At 41.9% G+C, this 25,748-nt stretch overlaps 1 protein-coding gene across 6 annotated transcripts in view; it reads right to left on the bottom strand.

Moving 5' to 3' along the window:
* Positions 1-2,009: 2,009 nt before the first annotated feature.
* The window catches only part of LOC134663742 (trithorax group protein osa), a 91,562-nt gene continuing 67,823 nt past the window's right edge, over positions 2,010-25,748 (bottom strand). For 4 of the 6 annotated variants that reach the window (XM_063520211.1, XM_063520213.1, XM_063520210.1 and 1 more), the window contains 15 exons: positions 22,944-23,146; positions 21,662-22,587; positions 21,322-21,579; positions 20,876-21,135; positions 19,653-19,868; positions 18,940-19,114; positions 16,976-17,104; positions 16,450-16,596; positions 15,268-15,379; positions 13,873-13,949; positions 13,469-13,568; positions 12,367-12,549; positions 11,432-11,614; positions 9,496-9,575; positions 2,010-7,137 (listed from right to left, as the gene is read on the bottom strand). In XM_063520211.1, the coding sequence (XP_063376281.1) occupies positions 7,006-7,137; positions 9,496-9,575; positions 11,432-11,614; positions 12,367-12,549; positions 13,469-13,568; positions 13,873-13,949; positions 15,268-15,379; positions 16,450-16,596; positions 16,976-17,104; positions 18,940-19,114; positions 19,653-19,868; positions 20,876-21,135; positions 21,322-21,579; positions 21,662-22,587; positions 22,944-23,146 (3,181 nt within the window). In that variant the 3' untranslated portion in view covers positions 2,010-7,005. The remainder of the gene's footprint in view (positions 7,138-9,495; positions 9,576-11,431; positions 11,615-12,366; positions 12,550-13,468; positions 13,569-13,872; positions 13,950-15,267; positions 15,380-16,449; positions 16,597-16,975; positions 17,105-18,939; positions 19,115-19,652; positions 19,869-20,875; positions 21,136-21,321; positions 21,580-21,661; positions 22,588-22,943; positions 23,147-25,748) is intronic. The other 2 variants (XM_063520209.1, XM_063520212.1) reach the window with 2 other exon arrangements.

The following is a 25,748-nucleotide window of genomic DNA, read 5'->3' as shown; positions in this document are numbered from 1 at the left end:
TTTAACCTGACTTTTATAATTTTGATTGAAATATATATTGCTAAGTAAAAGAAGCTGATAATCACCATAAAATGACTAAGAATTGATCGTGTGTATTTTTAAATGAAATTGTATATTATGTGATAAATAAATCAAATCATATCTATCATATGATGACATTGATGTCTTGTTGATGACTCTCATGCGTGTCACCAGAATCATACGAGAAATCATAAAATACGCAATTACAGCTTGCTGGAGATTCTAAGAAGAAAATAGCATGTTTATGTCCTAGGATATGAACCTGCTATTTTCTTGACATTAGTTCACTGATTAAATTGACAATAAAGAGACTATTGATGTAAAACAAAATGCGTTCTACAAAAAAGCTGTGCGATAAAATATCAAATAATAACCTGAGATCCAGAAACAAGATCTTGTTTAAATTAACGCTAAATCGTTATCACAGCTAACACCGCAACAACAAAAATTATGCTAATATGCTTCACTGGCAAATAATAAGCGAAAAAGCATAAGGATCTTTAAATTATACCTCTGACACTATCTACTCACTACGCAACATGGAATAAGACACGATAGGTATCAAAATCTCCCACGCCGATTATACGCCGGTCAAATTTATCGGCGGCGGCGGCGTGGAAAAATCGTCGGCGGCGGCGGCGCGGCGGCGCGGCGCACATGTCTAGTATGGAATAGGTACTTCATTACTGAAAACACTCTGAAGGCGTGGCGTGTCGGGCACGGAATGTACCTACAGTCTTTATATAAAGTCAATGGCGGCGAAAAGATTAAATATAAATAATACCTAAATATTTTGGGGAAAATCTTACATACTTAAATCGAACCAGGCGACGATATGAATACGACGTATATCACAAATCATACTTAAATACAATGGACAAAACCCATAACTCCCTGAAATATTCGTGATGAACACACAAATAAATGCCCTTACCAGGATTCGAACCCTGGAACTCCTGTTTCGTGGACAGGGTCACTAGCACTACCGATTAGAATAGGCTAGGAGGCCGTTATTAATTTATTCAGGCCTAAACACTTTCTGTTATAACTTACATTCTAGTCCCTTTAGGGTTACAATAATAATACACTTACCTCATCAATCTCGCCATATTTCTCTCTTGAACGGGTTCGCCAAAACCATTTCATGGCCTCCAAAAATTTCGTTTTAACAGCTAAGAGCACAACACTCCCTATAGCAAGAATTAATACCGCGAGTGACCAATCTTCTAGGACCTCATTATCCCAGACGGTGAACATAGTTTTAATAGGACCGATCGTTGATTATCAGGCATAGACATGACCCCGGCCATTAGTTGCTAGCCCCGCGGTAGCTCGTAAACAAATGAATGGTAGCGCGGATGTTCAGCTTCCAAGCTACAGCTAATTAGTGGCCACAAACTTGTGCGTAATATAACGAGTAATAGGGTTGCGCTAATTATTCATTATTAGCACAGTTTAAATTCAATGAAAATAAGTCAAAAAAATACTTTGCAAAAATAATAAATACAGTTTTCAAAAATAACATCTAGTATTCTAAAGATGGCGCCTATAAGTACAGTCAGCGAAACTAATAGCGTGAAACTCGTCATGATCTCATAATACACGTTTCAGAGATATTCTGGAGTGCCGATTTCGAAAATGACTATTTTAGAATCCGAGATCGATGTCAGTGGATGGTTTAAAACTGTCGTTATTTTTGAAATCTGCGCTCTCGAGAACATCCTAAACAAGTAATATGACGAATTTTAATAATAAATGTAGCTATCTTGGACCTGCACCCGGGAAACATCGGGAACGATAATAATAAAGGCTTTCAATTTGCATTTATGTCAGAGCCAGAGCAATCTTGCTTGTTATCTAGGGATATTATAGTGCCCTTACTGTAACTGTATGTAATGATTGTACTATTACTCTATTATGATATATTTTGTGTAGGTGTTATTATGTATATAACTTGCGGGTATACTAGAAGTAAAATTAAACAACCATTTTCTTTTAGATATTAATATATTTCGAATCTAAAATGTACAAAAAATACAACTTAAATTAATGTAATGTACTCATAATGCCTGATCTTTTCAAGGAATAAAATTATATTTTCACTGATTTTTTATCTCGGAGACAGCAAAATGCGTCAAGTTTCATTAATTGACAAATGCCGAGAAGAAATATGTTCTGGAACAAGCTAGGTAGACACTAGGAACAAAACGAGCTTAAGCCACACTCATACACTACTTATTTCTGTTAATTTTATTTATAATTTATATTCCTTTTAGATTTAACCGTTTTTATACCAAAAAATAATAAATTCGATTTTACTAATATCAGGGCGGTTGTGTAAAAGGCTTCAACGAGACATTGGATGTACCCATATACAACTGTACAGTTTATTTGTATCTTTTCCTAAAATAAACATAACGACCTAGTTTATTTAAATTTATTATTTAATCAACCATCACTTTATAACAACTTTGGTTGCGTATGCTAGTCGTAAAAATATAATGTATTTTAGCTATTTACAATATTATAAACATACATACATACAATGCTTAGAAATGCACAGCAACACAAGAGGCCTTAATCTAACATCTGAAGAACTAAATAACACAGACTTAACGGCCATTCGCAAAAACGATGATTGCCCGAACAAGACTAGTGTAAGAGGGTAATGTCAAACTAGAAAATTGGTGCTGCCGCGCCGAGCTGTACAGGACGGTCAGGACCGTATCCGACGCGCCCGAGCGCTGCTTTCCACTGCCGCATGCAGTGCGCTTCTAAAGCTCACGTTCGCAATAATCCTTTCTGCGACTGACCAACACCTAAAACCACTTTGCGTATTCTTAGAAAAACATAATTAGCTTTTTACACTAACGTATTAAACTTAGAAATATCCACAAGGGAAGGAAACGTCCTTTGTTCGCAGACGACAGGCCAAGACAAGAGGTACGATTTTATACAAAAAATAAAATCATTCTTGTACGGGAATATACACCTCATTGTGTTAGCAACTGTCATCCTTTATATTATAAATATTATCACGCGCGTGTTAACTCCTTATTCATTGTTTATAAATAATAGTGATACAAAAACACATTGTAAGTAGGTAATAAATAAATAACGGACATAACATGTAAGTAATCAAAATCTGAAGAACTAATTATGTTTTCCCTTTGAAACAAAGATTCCCGTACTCATCAATGTTTCAGGACGCAATATGCTCAGTGATAAACAGAGGTCTTTTCCACAGAGTAAATTAGTTGCAGCAACGTGTCTATTAACGATGGCGTCATTAACTTACAATCCGAATTTATATTTCTGATATTTTGGATGGAAATTTGGACCCTATTAATTGCATCTCTAATTAGATTTACTCTGTGGTAACAGATGATGCCTAGTCTAGATTAAATTGAGAAAACATAATATATCCCAATTCAAAAGCATCATATATGACATACCTTTTAAGTGAAATAGTTTACAAAATGTCATATAATATTTTTACAATAAGGACCATCATCCTGTAAACGGTCATGGATCGAAAGAAACAAAAGTTTAAGTGCATAAACTAGATCAATTGCTATAACATTTGTAGTACAGAGTTAATTTTGTATTTTAAACAGCTGTGAGAGGATTTGTATATTTAGTCAAATTGTATATTTTATGCAGTGAATTCATTCCAAAACACCAAGACAATTAACATTCTAACACTGCTTATAGGTACACGATTAATAGTTATAATCATATATTCTTAAAGCCCATTTAAACATTAAAATCTTCTTTACCAAAATACATTATTTATATGTTAGGAATATATTTTCGATGACCTTTGGTTAGATGCCAATTATTTCAGTATTACGTGAAGAATGAAAAGTAAGCTATTTGAAGTAACTCTGGATATGAAGCCCGTTCAACGCAAGTGATATATTTAATTTCCATCGCTAAGAACTGGAAGACAGGATCCCCTGGTTCACGTGTGATGGGCACTAACGTTTATATTATTACCAATATTCATACAAATCACCGACAATCGTATATAATTATTAAGCCCATTCTCACTTTTTCGGAGTTTATAAACCTAGAGTTACAGATATACATTATGAATGAAAATCTTAATTTTGCCTAATCGCTGCTTATCATAAATTTACTCGTATTTCATACAAGTACGTAAATTTATTAATGTAGCTATTCAATATCAAAATTTATCGTTTTGTTTGGATGCTTAGAAAAAATATCTTTTATTTATTTTAAATTCCAGGCACCTATGTTACTCATGTATTTGCTGCATCTATTTATTTACATTTTTTCAATTTACATATTCAACTGCTTGTGGTGTATGGACGTGTCTTCAGATTATTTATGAGACAATATGAGGTATTCACTATGTTAGCGTAAATCTGCAAAAAATATAACTTTAGTGTACAATTATTCGCTTCATGACGTAAATAAGTGACGGCATTTCATGCAGTTCCTTCTAGCGATCCGATAATAAGTCCATATATTCCGTATGTAAATATATGCATGTGTAGGTGGACTGACTAATCTTCATCTATTACGGTTAAGTGTTGTCATATTAAAAGGCCATCACTTGTACTTTATTGATTTGATATTTATCTATCTGACATTTCCCCCTTAAAATAAATGGAATGAATAGAAATATTGCTATATTCTTTTATCTTTAGTACATAAAACAAATCTTATCTAATAATTTTATGAGGAAATAAAAAAAATCACTTGCAGTAATGATAGTTCCAGATGTAGATATTGTTACAGCTAGGCTATGGTAATCTATGGTGAGCCGGTATAGTGCGATGATCGCTACGCTAACCGAGCCGGTGTGCCCTTCCCCAAAACTACTTTCACAAACAAATTGGTCAGTAGTCTACATTCCCAAACTATGGTACTTTTCATTGGTAGAAAAATATTCTTATCCTATACACATTACTCGTTTTGGTTTACGGATATCTTCTACAGACTATTTGTACGTTACTCATTAGTTAGGTAAAATCTTAAAACATCACAATACTCTTTGTCGTGATTCTATGTGCTACTGACTACTCGCGTGTCGCTTTGTAAGAGTAGGTATTCAAAGTAACGGTAGGATTTATGCATTTGAAATGTTGGTACCCCCAAGTCTATTTAAGTACATACCTTATTTATATTCGTTTGATTTATTGTCAATCGCCAATGTTGTATCGCGGGTATAAGACATCGAAGACTATAGTAGTTGAGCCGCTTGAGCTAAAGTACTTAGTTGGTAAGATTAGAGTCGTCGGTTTGCTTGCAGTCGAAGCCGACGGCGACGACCGGGGAGCGGAACTATGGTTGCATCGTCCAGCCTGTTATGGTCCCGAGTGTTCGAGTTAGTGAATAACGTCTGTACAATTTTGAATTATCTTAAATGTCATTAAGTGTATATTTAATATTTTGTACATTTGAGACCGCTATTATGAGCACTACGTTATATTTTACAAACACTTAAATATTTGTCAGTGCCCTTTTTGTTATTGTGCACTATAATTGAAGAAATAGTAATTTTTATGGTTAATGAATACATTTTCGATGAAAGGGCAGACCGAGTTTAAATTGATGTTATAACTTTCTCCAATTATTGAAATTAAAACGTTGTGCTTTAGTCTACACGGTCGACAATTCCTTATCTAAAGTAGCCTTAGTCCACACATCAAATTTGTGCATTTAACAGTAGCTGTACATACAATAGTTGACAAGTAATATGGACGTTGTTCACGCTTCGACACATCGTTCAGCACTTTTATCTATAACAGTGCGGCGCGCCGGTTGTTTAATACATCCTGCCCACTGCCCAGTGTCCTCCCATCCTAACAATCTCCTATAGATCTAACTAGGATTGCTAGCGTCGCGACTATTGTGTTTCAATAACACTCTCGCGATGTTTTAAATGTAAACTATAGACGCTCTTGCACTAGGGGGCTAACAATATTTCCAGAAAGACTTACATTAGAAACATGCACAAGACTACCAACCAATATAATAAAAACATTATTAGAATAGAATTCTGAATGATTGTCAAATTATAAATAAAGCAATGCAATGCTAAAGAAAACAATGTACGAGAATAACATAAAATTAAATATACCATAGGCACATGAAACACAAAGAAATAAAAAAATATTTACATTAAAGCAACATAATTATATAATTAATTTAACAACACAGTATTTACACGCCATCATTATTATTATTCTTTGTTTCACTTGATGTCTCATTATGAATACAGAATGAGTTTTAGGACTAACAACATTTTATTTTTATCATTTGGAGTCATGTCTCTGTAATTAGCTATTACACACGGAAGGTTTCTTATGTAACATTTCTAGTAAATTTCACTATACAAACTTAGTGTACCTAAATCCATATCCTAAAACTCACTCTGTCGTCTCTAGTATACTATAATACAAATTACTTTGTCATAACAGGTAACATCTGACTTTCATACTATATTACATAAACGTTCACAACGCCTAATATGATTTTAAATCTATACCATATTGCACACGGTACATTTCTATCGTACATGATGTATGTACTAGGCGTACGAGTACATTGTAAAACTATTCTTTCCATCGCAGGAAGCTACCATCATAATTCGTCTCGAACTAAAATCTCGTTCGAAAAAAAATTACTCATAGAAATGTAAAGATCAATCTTAAACAACGTTCTTAAAGAACTCAAGACAAAAATATTTCATCAACAAAACGATTTTTACAACTCCATATATAACTAGCACTACTAGACTACATATCGACATAATTATAAGACATTCTATAAATACGTGTACTATGATTATTCTCGCGCCGCGAGATTTACAGCCGTAGAGGTACCGCGTAGACCGTAACCGGGAACGACGACGTTCGTTACGATGGAATTTAAGTATCGTCGAGTATCGTCCACCCGAAGGATCGATAAAGTAATAAATGCAACTTTAGCGAGTGTGGGAGCGAGTGAGAGTCACTGCGAGAGCAGCTTCTGCAGCAGGGAGGCCTTCGCGGCCGCCGCCGGCGTGCGCCCGCCGCCCGAGGTCGCCGGCGCCTCATCACCGCGGGCCGCCGCCGCCTCCGCCGAGCCCGCCTCCGTAGTATTCTGCACATACAACACACCGGTCAATCCCACCCTCACCTCACACCTCACCCGCCGTCGGCCCGACCGGCCGTACACAACACATACACCACACCCTGCTCACATATCAATAGAGCCTCGTTCTCTTCTGTATTTGAATGAGATAAAAAATATACAGTTATTGCAAAAGTTGATTACTAGTTGAGACTCAGTCAAGGGAAAATTGCAACTGAAATATTTATTCTACAGACAGTAATCTCCTAACGTTTCAAAACGCCTTTAATCCAATTCTCGATATTTTGAAACAAATTGATATTTTACTCTAACTTACCTAAGAAATATTTAAAAAATCTTTATATAAACTATACTTAAACGTTGTACTCAGCATTTTATTGGAATATACTAGAAGAGCAATAATTATAAAAAACATACAATAAATATTAAAAATACGCTTAACATATTAATGCTACAATTAATCTATAAGTATTATGTTCTTCTTATCATGTTACATGTCACAGTTAAGAGACTAAATGAAAAATTAAATTTGCATGAGATGTGTAACACAAGTATAATACTATTGTATTAAAATATGTAATGATAAATGTATTTTTATAGTACATACATATGGCGCTACTTTCCGCACTAGTGCGGTAGCACTTTCCGTGCCTATGTCGAAAGTAGACTATTAAGGGCCATATATTATGTACTGTAAAACGTTATACGATACATGCACTCGTTGCGAATTTCCTATTTATCGCACTTGTACCGTAGTGTACTATTACGATACAAGTGCGGAAAGTAGGAAGCATGTAGAACCTATTCGCACGTGAACAACGTTTTCGACATAGTTGCGTAATGTGCTAATTATCGCACTAGTGCGGTAAAGTAGCTCCATATGTACTGTAACTATTATTTTATTGTATAGTTGTGTAAGAGTAACAATTTTTTTTATAAACTGCTGTTCAAAAATTTAAACCGGCTTTATGATTGTACGTTCTGACAAAACTGACGCAATAGAACAATATTTTAAAATTCGAAATCTTTCGCTGGTAGCATTCTACAAAAAAGTAAACTCTACTTATACCTCGTTTATTTTAGAAAAATGGTAAACAATCTTGACGTATCCATTTACTGAAAAACGCTTTTGAAAAATCATTCATTATGGCTTAAAGGACTCGCATCCAGGCCATAATTGTTAAAAAAAAAAAAAAAAATCATTCATTATTAGTCCCAGAAAATATCTAGCAATTATATAGGTAGCATACATGAACATTTACATTATTTTACTTTTAAAAAAAGTACATACTCGTAGTTACTATTTTTTTAAAGCGTTTTTCAATAAAAAAGACACGTCAAGATTGTTTATTATTATTCTAATGCTACAAAAACGAAGTATAATACCAACTCACCACATACAGTCCTCTCGCAATGAATGAAACTGGAGTTTACTGTGTTGTAGAATGTAGAACATTAGACCATAGTTCATTCTGTTCTCAAAATCCGTCAATTCTGATGAAGCTATTGATATAGACAAAATGATTTATTTTACTATTTTTCTTAATTTGCTGAAAAATCCTATAATTTTTAAAGTGTCTCACCCGAACTGTCATCAATATTGATAGGCATCAAAGTTTATAAAAAGCAATATAATGCTAATACCATTATATTTTAAGTATCTAATAATTCTATTAAAAAACTAAGTTAAAAACGTCCGAGAACTTTATCATGCATTTCAAACCACTTTTACTACAGAATGGAATAAACTGAATGGCTCGTATGCTATATAACATTAAATTTGAGAAGCAGACAAATAAGCATTTATTATCGCACAACAGTATACCTACTGAGGGTCCGCGCCGCGGCGGCTACACCACACAACCTCCACCACACTCCGCGCATGCTCGTGCCCCACGGACTCAACATAAAGCTTTCATTTCTTTTTCAACATAACAATTAAGCGCATTTCATTACAATTTTATTTTTACGGAAAAAGTACAGTACTCAAGTATTGGAAGATTTGACACTATCAGAAGTAGGTACTATCATGGTTTTACTAAAAATAGATAACACATCACAAAAGCGTAGTTTAGTAATTTCAGAAATGCACCAATATCACGTTATATAATTTGAATACGAGATTTAATTTGGTCTCGATCGACCGCGAATTCTAACAGAAAAGGCAACAAGTATTTATTGCAGAAGTTTGGCACATTTCTCTAATTCAGCATCTAACTCATCAACATGATTGAATCGACACAACACACGCTGCGGGGCAGACTCAATACGTATTCAGATAAGTCTACAAAAATAATGAAAACCGATACAAAAGTAGTGGAGTGACTACATGTCTGGCCGGAGTCGCAGTCCGCGGGCCGTGCTTACCGGGGTGCTCTGGGGCGACTCCCACGCACTCTGCGGGCCCGCCGCCGAGGCCGCGCGGCCCCCCACCACACTGCCGCCACCTACGTACGTACACACGCATACATTGCCAGTGAATACGAGCGATTCACACATTTCTATGGAACCGCGCGCAGATTACACTCCACTTTAACGAGGGCTATAAGATTTTGTGAGATCCCTTATGTAGAGACTTTAACAAGAAACCGGACAAGTGTGTGTCGGATCGGAAGCGCATAAAGAAGGATTACTTAGTAACATTTCATCTGCAACTTATTTCTCATTGCATTAACTGTCTAATCAAACTAACTCATTTTTCCATGACACAAGATTGTACACTGAAACATCCTTAAACATGAAATCTACATCTCAAGCAACATATAGTACTCATATTTTATGTGTTGTAAAGGCTGGAATAGTTTGACGGACGGACGGACTTTGTAAATCAGGGTTCTATTTGGAACTTCAAAAATCATGAACTACACATTAAACAGTAGAAGTTCACGGCATTCGCAATTGTGGCACTCGTTGTATATAATTTGTCCATTCTTACATCGAACACAAATTTAACATATAATACTACCTAATCCAGACTGATACCAGAGAGAAATCACGTTTCATTTTCACATCAAATAATCTCGACAATATGTTCATGCAACAGTCAATTTAGTGTAAGTACATTAATAATGACAAATAACAAAGCTCAGCCCGTATTCGATCTGGTCACTTGCGCTAATTACCATCGTGATATCGGATACAGGTTGCGGTCGAGTTATACATAAAATGCCTCGTGTCTGAAATTAGCTCACATATTCGCCAGAAGAATCATATCATTCAAAAACCAGGCATAACTCACTGATATAAAACCCGTGGTATAATAAATATACTTCGCCTCCAGTCATTTTGGTTGCGCTTATCGCGCTACATGTTATGATGTTACAGCTTATGTATCTGAGACTAAAGACAAGTCGTGCGCGATAGTCACAACCAGAATACGCCCGCAGGCGAAGTTTATTACATATAATATCACGCGTTTTATCTTTATGTGGTAAGTTCTTCCCGTGACATCTCGTGAAGAATCATCGGCAATTTTAGTATTTCGAATTCCAGAACTATGACATAAAAATTGAACTACTCACGATTATTGTACTTATGTGATTTCATAATATACAACGTAAGTTTGTGTTAAGATTCAATTTGGCGTGTCTCAACTTGTATGGTTTTGTACGGCAAAATTATATTTGAAATTGGCATTACCTTGCATTTCAGCAAGTCACTATTAAAACATGGCAATATTTCAAGGAAATTTGTCCCAAATTCTTTACGAATATTAATTGTACATTCCGTTCATTCAAAACTTCATGATAATCATGAATATGAGGCATTATCTATGAAAAAGGATTAGGCATTATTATTGCCGATGGCGGTTACGCCGCACTGTATTTAAATCAAAGCATCGTTGATAATGGCGTAAGCGCCATCGATAATAAGGTATCTTTTCATATATAACGTCACATATATTGAAAGCGTGTATCAATGTGTGTGTGTAATACTGATGTGACGTAATCCTGAGACATCACCGGCAAGAAAATACCTCGTTATATCGTACCATGGTAAAACGTAAAACGATTATCAAACCTAAATTAACGAATGCAATTCGACACATTAAAAAGTGGAATACGGTTAAAGATGCGTGGATTGAAACATCAAAATCGATCAATCGCATTCACCAGTCCGGTCAATCTATTAATCTATCCCCGGAAATACACTTAAATTTAACACAACGTACGAACATCTAAATTTAAGTCGAGTATATGTAGACTAAATGAAAATCGTAAGGTGCTTTCGTTATGTCACCGTTAAGTGTGAGGGCGTTCTACTAGAGTGTATGTTAGTATAGAAGAGGGAGAGGCACGCTTACCGCTCGACGTGGACATGTCGAAGCTCATGAGCGGGTCGAGGTCGGGCGGCTGGTGCGGGTGCAGGTCGGGCCGCGCCGAGCGCGCGCCCACCACGGCGCGCAGCTCGTTGCGCACGTACTCCGACGTGCCGCCCGCCCCCACCCCCCCGCCGCCGCCCAGCCCCACCCCGCCGCTGCCCGCGCCTGCAACACCGGCGACCAAAACTTAGCGGGAGCCGTGGAGGCATGGAGACAATTATCTCCCGACACGGTTCATAGCGGCTGTCCGACGGGGCGACGAGCGAACTTCTCGTGCCGTCTCGTAAATCACTCGACCTGTCGGCTGGTTGTATTGCCCTGCCGGACTGATGCCTTCGGCCGTTCGATTCGAGCTGATATTCATCAAAACTCGAAAGATTATGAATAACGGTTTAATGAAGGTGTTTTATTTTAATCGCGTATGATTAAATATAACATTAGAAATTAGAAATCTTTGTATTGTCCATCGCTTTTCACGTGTCAATCGAACCCCCGTGTCGGGCCATAAAAATATCTGAAAGAAAATTGACGCCCGAGAAACCGAACGACATTACAGACTGATCCAAATCGAAAAACTTATATATATATCAGGAAAGTTCATATTATTATAGAAGCGAAGTCGGTCGAAGCGCAAAATGCATTATTAGATATAAGTATCATGCAGAATGAAAGTTATAAAAATACTAATACGATACATTTTCTATCATATTTTCTACTATTACTTTACCTTACAATATTCGAATTTATTGTGTAACCACAATGTCGTCCTCTGAACAAAAGGTTAATCAGTGCACACAAATTTATAAAAACAATTTATTGTAAGTTTAATCGTCGCCAATAAGGGACCGGCGAGACTGGTTATTTACATGTCGACGATGAGGGTGCGGTGAGGGCGGGGCGGGGCGCGGAATACTCACATGACAAGACCTGGTCGTGGGGCGGCGGGTGCACCTGGTGCGGCGTGTGCGGCGACATGGGCGTGTGCGGGCCGTGCGGGGGGTGCGAGCCGTGCGGGCCGTGCGGCGCGTGCGGCGCGTGCGGCCGGCGCGCGTGCGCGTACTCGCCGCAGTAGCCGGCGCCCTCGTCGTAGTAGCCGCCCACTGCCACACACCCGCGTTAGTACCCACATAGCTACGGCGGAACCCGGACCTACCTACTCCGGAGCTCGGCGTCGACGCCCGAACGAGCGATCGCGTAATCGCCGTTTTATTTTCGGGGAGAGGCGAGCCTCCGGCCGGGAACGGCCGAAGCGCGTTCGATACGCCGAGGGGCGCGGCTTCGATCTAAAACTTTACGATCGTATCGAATAAAACTAGTATATTAATACCATAGTGTAATTACAGCGATTAGTTCGGCTCGAACGCATGCGAGACTAATAAAATTATTTGGTTCGTCGTGTCCCGACAATATAGTCACGGATCACGTCGAACTTGCGAAAAATGCAATTTTATTACAAGACGCGCCTGTATAATAGAAAAAAAAACATTCGGCTCTAAGAAGCGGAACTACCTCACCTTTGTATTAATATAATTCGAAATATCGAATAGATTCCTAAGCGATAAACATGCAATTAGTTCGTATCGTGGTTTCGAGAGTCTGGTCCCCGAACCGATAGGATCTAAATCTACGGAGCATGCTGAAGAGTCGGCTTCGGGAGGAGCATGCTTCGAAGTAAAAACAATATCGGAGAAGATCTAATCTATTAACTACCTAAGAAAATATTTAGTATTTTAAAAGCATACCGTCACATAGAACGAAACCATTGGATCAGACTGAACACGGAACGGATTATTCAACAATTCGGTTGCGTCATCGTTCGCAAAACACATACATACCTCGCGGGACCTTTAGTATAGACTAATACGAAAGGGAAGGAGGCGCTCTCCACCGAGGCGGGGAAGAACGGTCGGTTCGCGATCCGTGTCGTTTCGTCTCCGCCTCAGTGGAGAGACGGCGGTAAATGAACACAGGAAGACGGTTAGTAAACAAGTCGGGGGCTGTGAACAGTGTGCGACTCACCGGGCTGCGGGCGCGGCGCGCGGTGGTAGGGCTGCTGCGACATGGGCGTGTGCAGCGCGGCCGCCGAGTGCGCCGCCAGCGCCGCGCTGTACCGCGACCCCTGCGGGCGTACCACATTACCTATAACTAACTATTCAAGGAACGAACCTTACGCCCGATTTACGCCTAGATCAGTGTTAAGTGCGAGTACATACGTTTGCTACCAAACGCGAGTAGCAAATGTATTAACTCGCACTCTAATCAAACACAATCTAATTATTATTTTAACACTGATCAAAGTGTAAATCGGGCGTCACTTTAGAAAATATTTTACGGTACGACTTGTGCTATTCTAAAAAGTCAATGGGCTATATAAACCGGATCTAACGTATTCTATCCGATTGATACGAAAAGACTAAACTTACGGTCAGTTGTTGCGATAACATTGGGTTTTGTTGCGTCGAAGTTATTTTATTTGTACCATAATTTGATCCCAATTGATCTGAAACGAAAACATAAACATTATACACCTGACTCTAAAATTTTGTAAGATTGATATACTATCAAAATATCCGACACTCAGGTGCTATGGAAAAAGTTACAAGGGTCGAAAAATGGCTCGAGTGATTTCGTGTAAGTATACACACTGCATTGTAGCGCGCCATTTTCTCCGAACTTGACTGCCGGGTCTCGATTAGAGATGCACGATGCAGATTCGGCTTGATTTCGGCCGACACTCACGGCATAATTCATACTCGTTTATTATTTTAAAACAATTTAAACATTCCAATCGCACGCGCACTAATTTATTTCGAACCTAGAAATGTGTCCGTGCGAACGTTCACTACGAAACAAGTAAAATCCTGCACAATGCGCACCTGAAAAACCGAAATGTAGGTATAGTTCCGCTACCGGTATCTGGCCACCGAATATTCGCCCGATGGTCAGGGTGAATATCCGGTAACCGGCCAAACAACTATCCGTTGCATCTCTAATCTCGATAGGCGAATTCAAGGGAAAGTATTTTTTCTCCAATATGCTCGGAAATGTTCACCTTACTGTAGCAAAAATAGTACGGGAAGTTCTTCGTTAATGTCAAACTCTAACTAAAAAACATCAAACTATCGCTGTCCTGTTCTAGCGGACGGGAAGTAAAAAAACACTACAGTACTAACTTATTACTGTAGTGTTTTTTACTTTTTAATAATAAAAAACGCAAACAGCCAATTATTATTGCCGCGAGCCGCTTCTACACGACCCGATCAGCTATCATTTCACGTGTATGATCGTGCGAATACTGCTTAATAAAATCAAAGATTTTTTTTTTTTTAATCTCATCCGTGTTCATAAATTCTTATTTCAAACATAGACAAAGAGAATCATACTATCTTTGTCTTACACTAGTACTAGCACCCAAAAGAAAAGGATGGGTATAGTTTTCCTGGTTCTTACTGACTGAAAAGTTGGTTTGACAAACTATATTGCGCAATTATATTGAATGAACGAATATTGAATGGTACTGAATGGCAGAATAAGTTTGTGCCTTTAACTTTTAAAAATTAATTAAAGAGGGAAATTGTTTTTGACATTTTGGATGTGAAGGTTTGATTTGAGTGATGCTTGATGCTTAAATAATAATTATTTTAGCTTCTTTCCTCGCATGTTTGGAGAAAAGCACTATATATGCCTCGGCAGGAATAGCAATTCGTGGATTCGTCTTCTTTGTCGGACTCCGCTTCGCGTCGTCCGACAAAATCGAAACTCATCCACGAATTGCCATTTCCCGGCCTCTGCAATAATGTACTATTAGTAATACTTACTAGAAGGGGATATATATAATCGGTGATAGTCGGGGGTGCGCTGCAGCGTGACATTGGGCGGCGCGCCCGTCACGAGCGCCGAGCCGAGATCCGCCTGCGGTTGCTCGGCCGCCTGCAAAATACACGCTCAATTCACCACAGACATGATATTATTTTTCTCAAAAATGGACGGCAAAGTCGACTTGCCGTCTAAAAAATAGGTCGCGAAGCGCTTAGTTTATGGTCAGTCAAAAATTAAAAAGTTAAAAACATTGCAGTCTCGATTTTGGGACTGCAATGTTGCATACAAATTCCATTATTTGTCGAGTTCCAAACTTTTTAAAAGTTGAAATGACCATATCAAATGAAGGCACAGGCCCATTAAACAGCCAAACCGAAGTTTAGTACCGCGACTATGTAGCTGTCTCAAATAGGCTGGCGTATTTTCGGCAGAAAAATACACTTCTATTTTTTTAATAAAAAAAATAAAAAGGCGGGAAGGGCTTTTTTCTGTGAAAATATATAAGTAAGAACGTTGGTTTTGTAAAATATTTCTATGATATTTCTTGCACTATTTTTGAGAAAAGCACTATATATGACTCGGCTGGAAGGCTACTTGCTGGCTTCGGATTCAATTAAACGGACTCCCAAGGTCGTCCGTTTAAAACGAATCCTCAGCCTGCAAGTAGCTACTTCCGAGCCTCGACAATAATGTACTATTAGACAATAATGTAGATTGTTTCTGCAAGTAGATATTAGATGTTGGCATCTCTACGGTTAATTTCAAAGATAACTTTTCAATATGTTCACGCCCGCTCCGCTCATGCTGTACATTGCCGCGTTGCTGCCGCTCATGCTGCCCGCCCTATAGTGTGACATGAAGCTCACCTCGCGCGACACGAGCATCTGCTGCTGCAGCAGACGCGCCTTCTGCTGCTGCTGGTCGCCGACACGCCGCGCCGGGGCGCCGGCGCCGCTTATGCTGTACATTGCCGCGTTGCTGCCGCCGCCCATGCTGCCCGCCCTGTAGTGTGACAGGAAGCTCACCTCGCGCGACACGAGCATCTGCTGCTGCAGCAGACGCGCCTTCTGCTGTTGCTGGTCGCCGACGCGCCGCGCCGTATCGCCTGCACCGCTCATGCTGTACATTGCCGCGTTGCTGCCGCTCATGCTGCCTGCCCTGTAGTGTGACACGAAGCTCACCTCGCGCGACACGAGCATCTGCTGCTGCAACTGCTGCTGCAGCAGACGCGCTTTCTGCTGCTGCTGGTCGCCGACGCGCCGCGCCGGGTCGCCGGCGCCGCTCATGCTGTACATTGCCGCGTTGCTGCCGCTCATGCTCCCCCCGCCCTGTAGTGGAATTTTATGTATTATTTATTATACTGCTGTAATAACACATGACTCAACGGATTCAAAGGAAAAAATTACTATTATAGACGGTATAGTAACATTAGTAGTATTTCTTTGTGTAAAAGAGGTCGCGTGAATAATTTACAACGTCAGCATCGATTCGGGTGTCTGAGTTCGTCTAAGTTTAACTCAACATCGATTTTATCAGAACAAAGCGTGGGATAGTAATAAGTACTTATATATGTAAGGCACTGGCAGCCTCAATCGGCCGGACAACTGACGTTGCTCTCTCGTGTAAGATCTCGGACGTAAAACGGAACACATAGTAATATATTTTTATTTCATTTTAGTGGAACATTGTATAATGAAATATTCTTACCAAATTTTGTACGGAGTATACAGGCGGCGGCGGTCCGGGACTGGTCGACACTGGGCTCTTGGTGACGGTTTCACATTGCATAAGACTTTGTCTTATTGCGTTGATCATAGCTTTGCTATCTTTCATACCCTGCAATGTCAAACAAATATTTTTTATGTTAAGGTTGGTATTTTGCCATATCTGCAAACGGGCTTTGTCTTGTTACCTAAACTTATTTTTTTAATCTGATAGAAGATTAAGGGAAATTACCAGCATTGATTGAAAAATAGTATGACGTGTCGACAATAATGACTATTCCAAAGGTAAATATGAAACAACCATACATAACGTCAACTATCATGCATTAAAACAAAATACAATTAATTAGAAATCACTGTAATAAGCGCATTCTGGCAAATAAATAATTTGTATTTGTATTTTGTAAACCTTGCTGAAATAGTAAATACAATTTTAATTTTTAACAAGCAGAAACGTCTGCGTCCAATCAATAGCCTATTTCAGCGGTTCTCAAACTTTTTTGGTGACGGAACCCTTTCGGCAAGCGAAATATTTGACGGAACCCCAAATTAAAAATTTTCGTTCATCACTGTGGACCAGATATACCTATAGAAGAGCTGGTTTTTAGGGTTCCGTACCCAAAGGGTAAAACGGGACCCTATTACTAAGACTTCGCTGTCCGTCCGTCCGTCCGTCCGTCCGTCCGTCCGTCCGTCTGTCACCAGGCTGTATCTCACGAACCGTGATAGCTAGACAGTTGAAATTTTCACAGATGATGTATTTCTGTTGCCGCTATAACAACAAATACTAAAAACAGAATAAAATAAAGATTTAAATGGGGCTCCCATACAACAAACGTGATTTTTGACCAAAGTTAAGCAACGTCGGGAGTGGTCAGTACTTGGATGGGTGACCGTTTTTTTTTGCTTTTTTTTTTGTTTTTTTTTTTTTTTGCATTATGGTACGGAACCCTTCGTGCGCGAGTCTGACTCGCACTTGCCCGGTTTTTTTCTTATAATTACAAGTATATTTTCGCGGAACCCCAACAGAGGCTTTACGGAACCCTTGGGTTCCGCGGAACACACTTTGAGAATGGCTGGCCTATTGACTATTGCGCCGTGTCAGGGTCTATTGATTTTTTCCGCCTTTAAATTAAATTTAAGCTTAGTAAATAAAATTGTTAAAAAGCTTGAACAAATTACTATGGATACGAGTATACTATTTATTTTTGATTGTTCCTTCTACTTAATTCTTTGGAACATAAAATAATAGAACCATAAAGTTGAAAAAGTATAAGACATAAGATAACAAATCAACATGCATAATATAACGGTATTATATATAAAAATTAAAAAAAAATATATTCTTTATTGAGGGCCAAAGGAGCCGACTACAATTCTACAACCAATGAAGGCAGCAACTAACGCGGTTATCATACAGGCACCGCAACGAGATGTGGCGGCGGCGGCGAGCGGGACATCGCTATAGACATGCATAGCGCTGTCTCGCTTCACACCGTCACCGCATCCAATTGCGGTAGTAGGGTCGTACAGAAATCATGTGATCATATTTGACCTATTTTTGAACCCCCCTCCCCTCTTCCCCTTGGTGATATTTGGTGATTTTAACGCAACCCTCCCCCCTGCCACAAGAACACGTGATAATTAGACTCTAAGCAATTAAGGCCATGGCGCCAATGCGAGCTTTTATTATGAATGTTTTAAAGTTTGTGCGATGTTTTCATTGGGTAAACACGCGTATAAAAATAGAGCGGATTATTTGGTCTAATTAAATTTTTGAGTAATATAGTTTTTGGGTTTCCCGCTTTGAAAAAAAAATTAAACGTGATATCATCTTTGACCCCCCCTCCCCCCTCCCTCTAAACGATCACATGATTTGTGGACGACCCCAGCGGTAGGACCGGCTCGGCTAACAACGACAACAGTCTACGCCACGTATGGACTTGCCGCGCTGTCGGGTTTGAGCTGATAGGTCTCGAGGTCCAAGAGCACGCTTACGTCGGGCGCGTTGCGGTCCGCGTCGGGCATGTTCTCGATGAACTCGTCGAGGATGGCCGACAGCATGCTGTCGCCGCACGGGACCTCGCTGTCGCCGCGCTCGCCCTGCCGACTGCTGCCGCTCCTGGAAACACATCTTCAAGTGAGTCAGCCTCAACAACGATGACTATTCAGTGTTAACTTAGAGGACATTAAGGATTAATTAGACTTCATCTATGTATGTATAATAGAGAATATTAGGCAAAGCTCTGCGTAGGTGGAACCACTAGCACATACAGTTAACTGTACCACACAAAGGCACATAACTATATGTAACGGAACGTTTTACTTTAATATGGCAACCCCGTGGATGTCCACCCTTTTCGGGCCTCTTTCCCGATTTACCATGTGATCAAGCAGTATGTATTTTTGGAAAGTGCATTTAATTAATAAAAGTTTATTCATGTCTTGAACCTATGGTTTCATTGAACAGTTAACAAACCTCATTGACATCATCAGTGACACATCAAGCGTCACTAGGTCAATCACATGGCCTACCGTGAAACACGACAATCGAAAGTTCGGTTTCTGCCCGTCTATCACTCTTGCTTATTCGATCGACAGAGAGGCAGATAAAGAAATTTCGATTTTCACGTTTCGGAGTCGGAAGAAGAGCGACTCACATGGGCTGGTTGTTGTAGACATGCAGCGGCGCGGTGTTGCCGTAGTGCAGCGGGTCGGGCGGCGGGTTGGCGGCGGGCTGCGGCGCGGGGTAGCCGCGAGGCGCGCCCTGCAGCACGAGCTGCAGGTGGCTCTGCCCCAGGCTCGGCGCCGGCGCGGGCGCCAGCTCCATTCCCGGCCCCGGGCCGCCGCCGTTCACGTTGCTCGCCCGGTTGTTGCTGGAAATAAACGACCCACTCACATTTCGGTCTTGTGAAAATCCGTTACCTGCGGATGGGCAACAGTTTGTTCAAGACCTAGTTATTATATTCCGTCCCATAACTCTAATTTCTTCTTTCCCCTGCCCTTATCCCACGTTATGTGGGGTCGGCACAACATGTTTTTCTCTTCCAGTCTCCTCTGTCTTTCGTGTCCTCAGCACTCACTCCTTTCTTTCTCATATCCTCTTTCACACAATCCATCCATCGTTTTTTGGGTCCCACAACTCTAATTTGTCAGCCATAAATAGGTAATATTGAATTGATATTTGATTCTCTTTCCTGACTCAACCACACTTGACTTGATTAACATCACTCGGCAGTGAACCATGAAGATTCGATACAGTAAAATTTTGCGAAATTCAATCGTCAGGCAATCGGGCACACACCGGGGGTGGCCCTATCTATTATTTGTTCCAAGATGATTCTACCAACTTTTAACTTTGGTAATTTTCTTGTTTTGCGGTAAATCCAACGATTGCTTTGTACCTACTCTGTAAGTTCGCTGTTAACTGGGTCGACCAAAAAGAAAACCCTAACATTATTAGTGAAGAGGTGGATAGCGGTCGTGTCTACTTAAGTTGGTACAACCAGAGCTCGTCCTTTATCATGCCTTCCCGCAGTTTACGACGCCACTCCGGTCACATCTGTGATCGATGCGACAAAAAATGCCGATCGGCCATCGGTTTATACAGTCATGGCAGACAATATAGGCTAGACTACCTCCTCTAGATATGATCTGCAAAGATGCTGTGGCACATGATAGTGGTACCAGGCGTGGCTCACTCCGCGATTTCGTCGCTTTGCTACAGGTTGCTAAAAATACATCCGTTCCACCCCAATTTTGGGGAAAGCCATAACCCGCGCGTGGCGCTGTCGCCAACTAGCGGCCATATCTGTGCTGATCGTAACAGACGCGTTTTGTTATCTGTACCTAGTACTATTGTTTATTCTGTGGTGGTACTGACTTGTTAGCGGCGAGCATGTTGGTGATGGTGGCCTGGTGGCGCGGCAAGGCGGGCGGCGGCGCGCGCGGCCGCTGCGCCGGGAAGCCGCGCAGCGCGTTGGGCAGCGGCATGGGCGTGGTGGGCGACGTCTGCTGCCGCGCCAGCAGCGACACCAGGATCTGGTTCTTGGCGCACAGCGGGCTCATGCCGGCGCTCGACGTCGACGGCGACGTCGCCGACGACGAGCACGTGGGTGACGCCGACGCCGCACTAGAGCTCACCTGTGTAATAAAAGGGCCTGTAGTGGAGTCCGTTTAGGGATCCACCTTATTTATAATAGAAGCGAATATGTAAAGAAATTAGGACGATAGTTGATGAGATGAAAACATGGATAATTATAATCAATAATTAAAACCATGTTTAGTCGTCAACATTTGGATTACCAATCGTATAAGAAATGGACTAACCTGTTGAGCCTCAGAAGTCGGCCTTTTAACATTACTCGTAGGGCAACCTTTATTCTCCTCAAATTTTCGTTTAACCCCTTGAAGCCTCTCGTGGAGGTAATCTCGCTCGGGGTCTGTCGAGCGGCCATTATTCGACGGCCCGTTTGCCAAAAGTTGCGTTAGCAGCGCACTAGGTTGCGACACTTGTGATGGCCGATTCCCGTCTTGACTATTTCTCCTATTTTCTTCAGCGTCTTCGTCTGAATTGGTGTGTAATATCTGAAGAAGACAAATAGGTTAGTGTGTTTATAATATTAATACAAAATTTCAAGTCGATCAACGGTTCTAATGCAAAACTCACCCGTGATAAAATTTCTGAACCATTATTAATAGGCGGCTGAAGAGTGTGCAGCGCCGCACTCGACATGGACATCTGCGACTGCAGCATGTGCGACGCGTGCGGGGCGTGCGGCGCATGCGGGGCATGCGGCGCGTGCGGGTGGTGCGGCAACGCGCGCGCGCCCGCCGTGTGCGAGTGGTGCGGCGACAGCGCGGCCGGCGTGTGCGGGGTGTGCGGCGTGTGCGGCGTCAGCGGCGTGTGCGGCGCCGACGTCTCGCTCGACGTGCCGTCCTCCTCCTCCTGCTTGAGCAGGTTCTTGAGCAGCCGGTTCTCGGACGCCACCGAGGAGGCCTCCGACACGGGCTTGGTGAGCAGCGAGCGCAGGCGCTCGTCGGCGGGGCCGGCGGGGCCGGGCGGCGCGGGCGGCGCGTCGCCCGGCGTGGCGGGCGTGCGCGGCGTGAGCGGCGTCAGCGGCCCGGGAGAGGGGCTGCCCTTCGTCTCCTTCGACTCCTCGGACATGTCGCCCATCGGGAAGTTGGGCACCGAGAACCACTGGTCGTGGTCGAAGTCGTTGATGGCGATGAAGTCGGCGGGGCTCATGGTGGGGCGGTAGGGCTCGCCGTTGGGCGCGGAGGGCAGCAGCGGGCCGCCGGCGCCGGCGGGCGCGGGGCCGGCCTCGAGCGGCGCGTCGTCGTCGAGCACGGTGTGCGTCGACATGATGAAGTCGTGGTCGTCGGAGGCGGCGTCGGCGCGGAAGATGCGCGTCTGCGCGATGACCCGCAGCCGGCGCTCGTGGAGCCGCAGCCGGAAGGGGTCGCTGATCGAGGGCGGCGCGGACAGCCCCGGGGCTCCCTTTAGATGCGCGGCTACGCGAACGCGATCACTTTGATCAACCAGTTCCAAATAACGTGTACCTACTAAGTCCTCCACACCACTTAAATCACAAGCTGTAACAATAAAAATGTATTAGTAAAATTTTAACTGACGTACTGGTTACGTGGCGCAGTCGGTTGGATAGAACTGCTTTAGGCAACATTTTATGTAATTTTCAATCTCAGGAGGATTTATTAAAATTCTCGTAGCCGTTTGAAGAGACGACCAGTAGTGACTCGAGAGAAACAAATCAAATAAACCCAACCATCTCAATCCAGAATAGAGTTAGCTAGAATTGGCAACAAAATAGAAGCTGGTACTAATCGATTTAACTTTTAAGATTAACAATCTGAAGTGCCGACAGAGTGACACATGTCACTAACATACTCGTAGTACTCTTTGTAAATGTTTATAGATAACAAAGCCTTACTTAAGATAACCAAATTGGAGTCCAATCTGAAGACGATCTGGTCGTTGTGTATGTCGGCTCGGCTGGGCGGGCCGTCGGTGGGCAGGGGCGCGGGGAGCAGGGCCGACGCGTCCTCGCAGCGCCGAATGACGCACATGACGGAGCCGGCCTGCTCCGCCGGCGAGCCGCGCACCGGCGCCGCGTGGATCACTGCCTCCACGTACCTGCACCACACAAAACGATTATGTTACTAGGTTATGGGCCAGTTGCACCATCCATTCTTAAAGGCCTGGCCAGACACACGGCGCGCAGCGCCGCGTGATGCCTTTCCAAACAGGGCGCGCGCGGATCGCGCCGGCCTCACGCTCTCAACACGCCCTCAACGCGCGCGCGGCCGCGCGGGAACGCTACGCACCGCTCGCTGCCTAACGTCGGATCCTACTGATGTGACCCAGCGCGACGCGGCGGGCCGCCGCGTCCGCGCGGCGCAGCGCTGCGCACACGCCGCGTGGACGCAAGGGGCCGCGCGGCGCGGGGCGCGACAGAAGCGGGGCGTGATACCGGCGGGACGCAGTCTGTTTGACGTCGGTAACCTGTTGGAATGTGCCGCGGTCGCGCAGCGCGACCGCAGCGCTGCGTCGCGCCGTGTGTTTGGCCAGGCCTTAACAGACTGATTAATATCAGCATCACTCAACAGAGAACTATGGAAATTCCCTTATAATAAAATTTTACGAACGCTTTAACGGTGACACGACGATTTGGTGCAACTGACCCTAAATCTGATTCGTATCCACAAGCCGTTACATTACGTTGTACCTCTCGCACATCCGTGTGGCGTGTTGTGGACTTATTGGCAGTACGGCATTGTAACTTTGGACATTTTGACACTTGGACATAATTATATGCCCCTAAAGGCAGAAAACGTATAAAACAAACGTAAACCTAAACATTTCAAGTGATCCACCAGACAAATTGACAATATTTTCTATAAGAACTGGAATAAAATATGCGAAAAATTATTCTGTGAAATATGTAATTGTATGCAAAACACAAATAATAGTAGCACCATATCGCCAATACTAGGTACGCTTTAATAGCCAACTTGTTTCGTAAGTACAATTCGATAATGATTTATGAAAAGTTAACTTTCACTAAAATACTTTCAATTAAAGTCAAACACATGACGTCATTTCAACCATTCATAACCGTACCTAAGAGCGTTTTCACATTGTCCTATCCGATATCGGATGTAGGATTCGCACAGCTAGGCCGCGGGGGCACGCCCGGGCGCCGTCTTTCGCGGTCACGCACACTACAACAAGCATTATACGTACACATACGCACACAAACAATTATTATCGGTCCGACAGCTGATGGGGGGCTCCGACATAGCTGAATTTATCGAAAGCGCTTTTCCGATATCGGAAGGCGCCTATGACAAAAACAGCTGCAGGAGAGTGCCATTGGCATTAAGTCCGCCTTTTTTGCGTTATTTATCATTTTTAGGGTTCCGTACCCAAAGGGTAAAACGGGACCCTATTACTAAGACTTCGCTGTCCGTCCGTCCGTCCGTCCGTCCGTCTGTCACCAGGCTGTATCTCACGAACCGTGATAGCTAGACAGTTGAAATTTTCACAGATGATGTATTTCTGTTGCCGCTATAACAACAAATACTAAAAACAGAATAAAATAAAGATTTAAATGGGGCTCCCATACAACAAACGTGATTTTTGACCAAAGTTAAGCAACGTCGGGAGTGGTCAGTACTTGGATGGGTGACCGTTTTTTTTTTGCTTTTTTTGTTTTTTTTTTGCATTATGGTACGGAACCCTTCGTGCGCGAGTCCGACTCGCACTTGCCCGGTTTTTAATAATAATGAAATGAAAATTAATAACAACACATATAACTTACCTTTTTTTTTCCTCCCGACATCCGATATCGGATTGGACAATGTGAAAGGCTCTAACAGTTCCTAATCAAATAATCATGGTGAGCACGCGGTCTCCAAACTTTATCGTTCACAACAAAAAGATAGGACGGATCATTTACACCGCCGGCGGGTTGACCAAGTCATTGTCTCGCGATTGGCAATCGTTGTGCAAGCGTTTTGAAAAGCGAAGCTCAACCGACCAACTCTTGTAACGCATTACGAAAATTGCGATAAAACTAGTAACCGTGCCTAATGACTAATCGGCCTCGGAATTTTTACAGCAATTATACATATAAATATAATATTTAAAACTAGCTTTATGTAGAGGTCTCAGCTTACGACGTGATTCTGATTTCATGGCGTACGATTCCAATTTAATAACCAGACCCATTAAAAGCGCTTTTTTTAATTCCTTGAGGTTTTAAGGTGGATGTCTAGGGATGGGATGCCGATTATCAGCCAAAAGATGGCGTCACTGTGCACGAATTGTGGATTTTCACTATTTCTCCCAAAATACAAAGTTTCATAAGATGTGTTGATATGTGCGAAAACTATAAAAAATACTACATCTAAATCGAGACATGTTCAACTCAACATTGTCTCATTTCGTTATTACCGGAATCCAACTGCAAAATATTGCAATTTCTTGCATTCACGCACACTTACGTACTTAAAGTCACCTTAAAGTCAGTGTCAAATGTCAGCACATTCGTAATGTTACAGTAAAGTAACCTAGAGGGCGCAGCGGATGAAATGTTTATTGTTGAAAAAAGATTGGAAATTAAATAATAAATTCTTGTTTGAGCAACGATTAAGAATTACAACGCATTCAGAAGCAACTAATGTTTTCGACCATCAAATGTCATGTGCTCGTGGCACCCGTAGCCTCTATTTTG

This window comes from Cydia fagiglandana, chromosome 4 (genome assembly GCF_963556715.1).
Source record: "Cydia fagiglandana chromosome 4, ilCydFagi1.1, whole genome shotgun sequence".
Classification (NCBI taxonomy): Eukaryota; Metazoa; Arthropoda; class Insecta; order Lepidoptera; family Tortricidae; genus Cydia; species Cydia fagiglandana.
The sequence above is the reverse complement of the archived record's forward strand: the minus strand, read 5'-3'. Positions and strand labels throughout refer to the sequence as shown.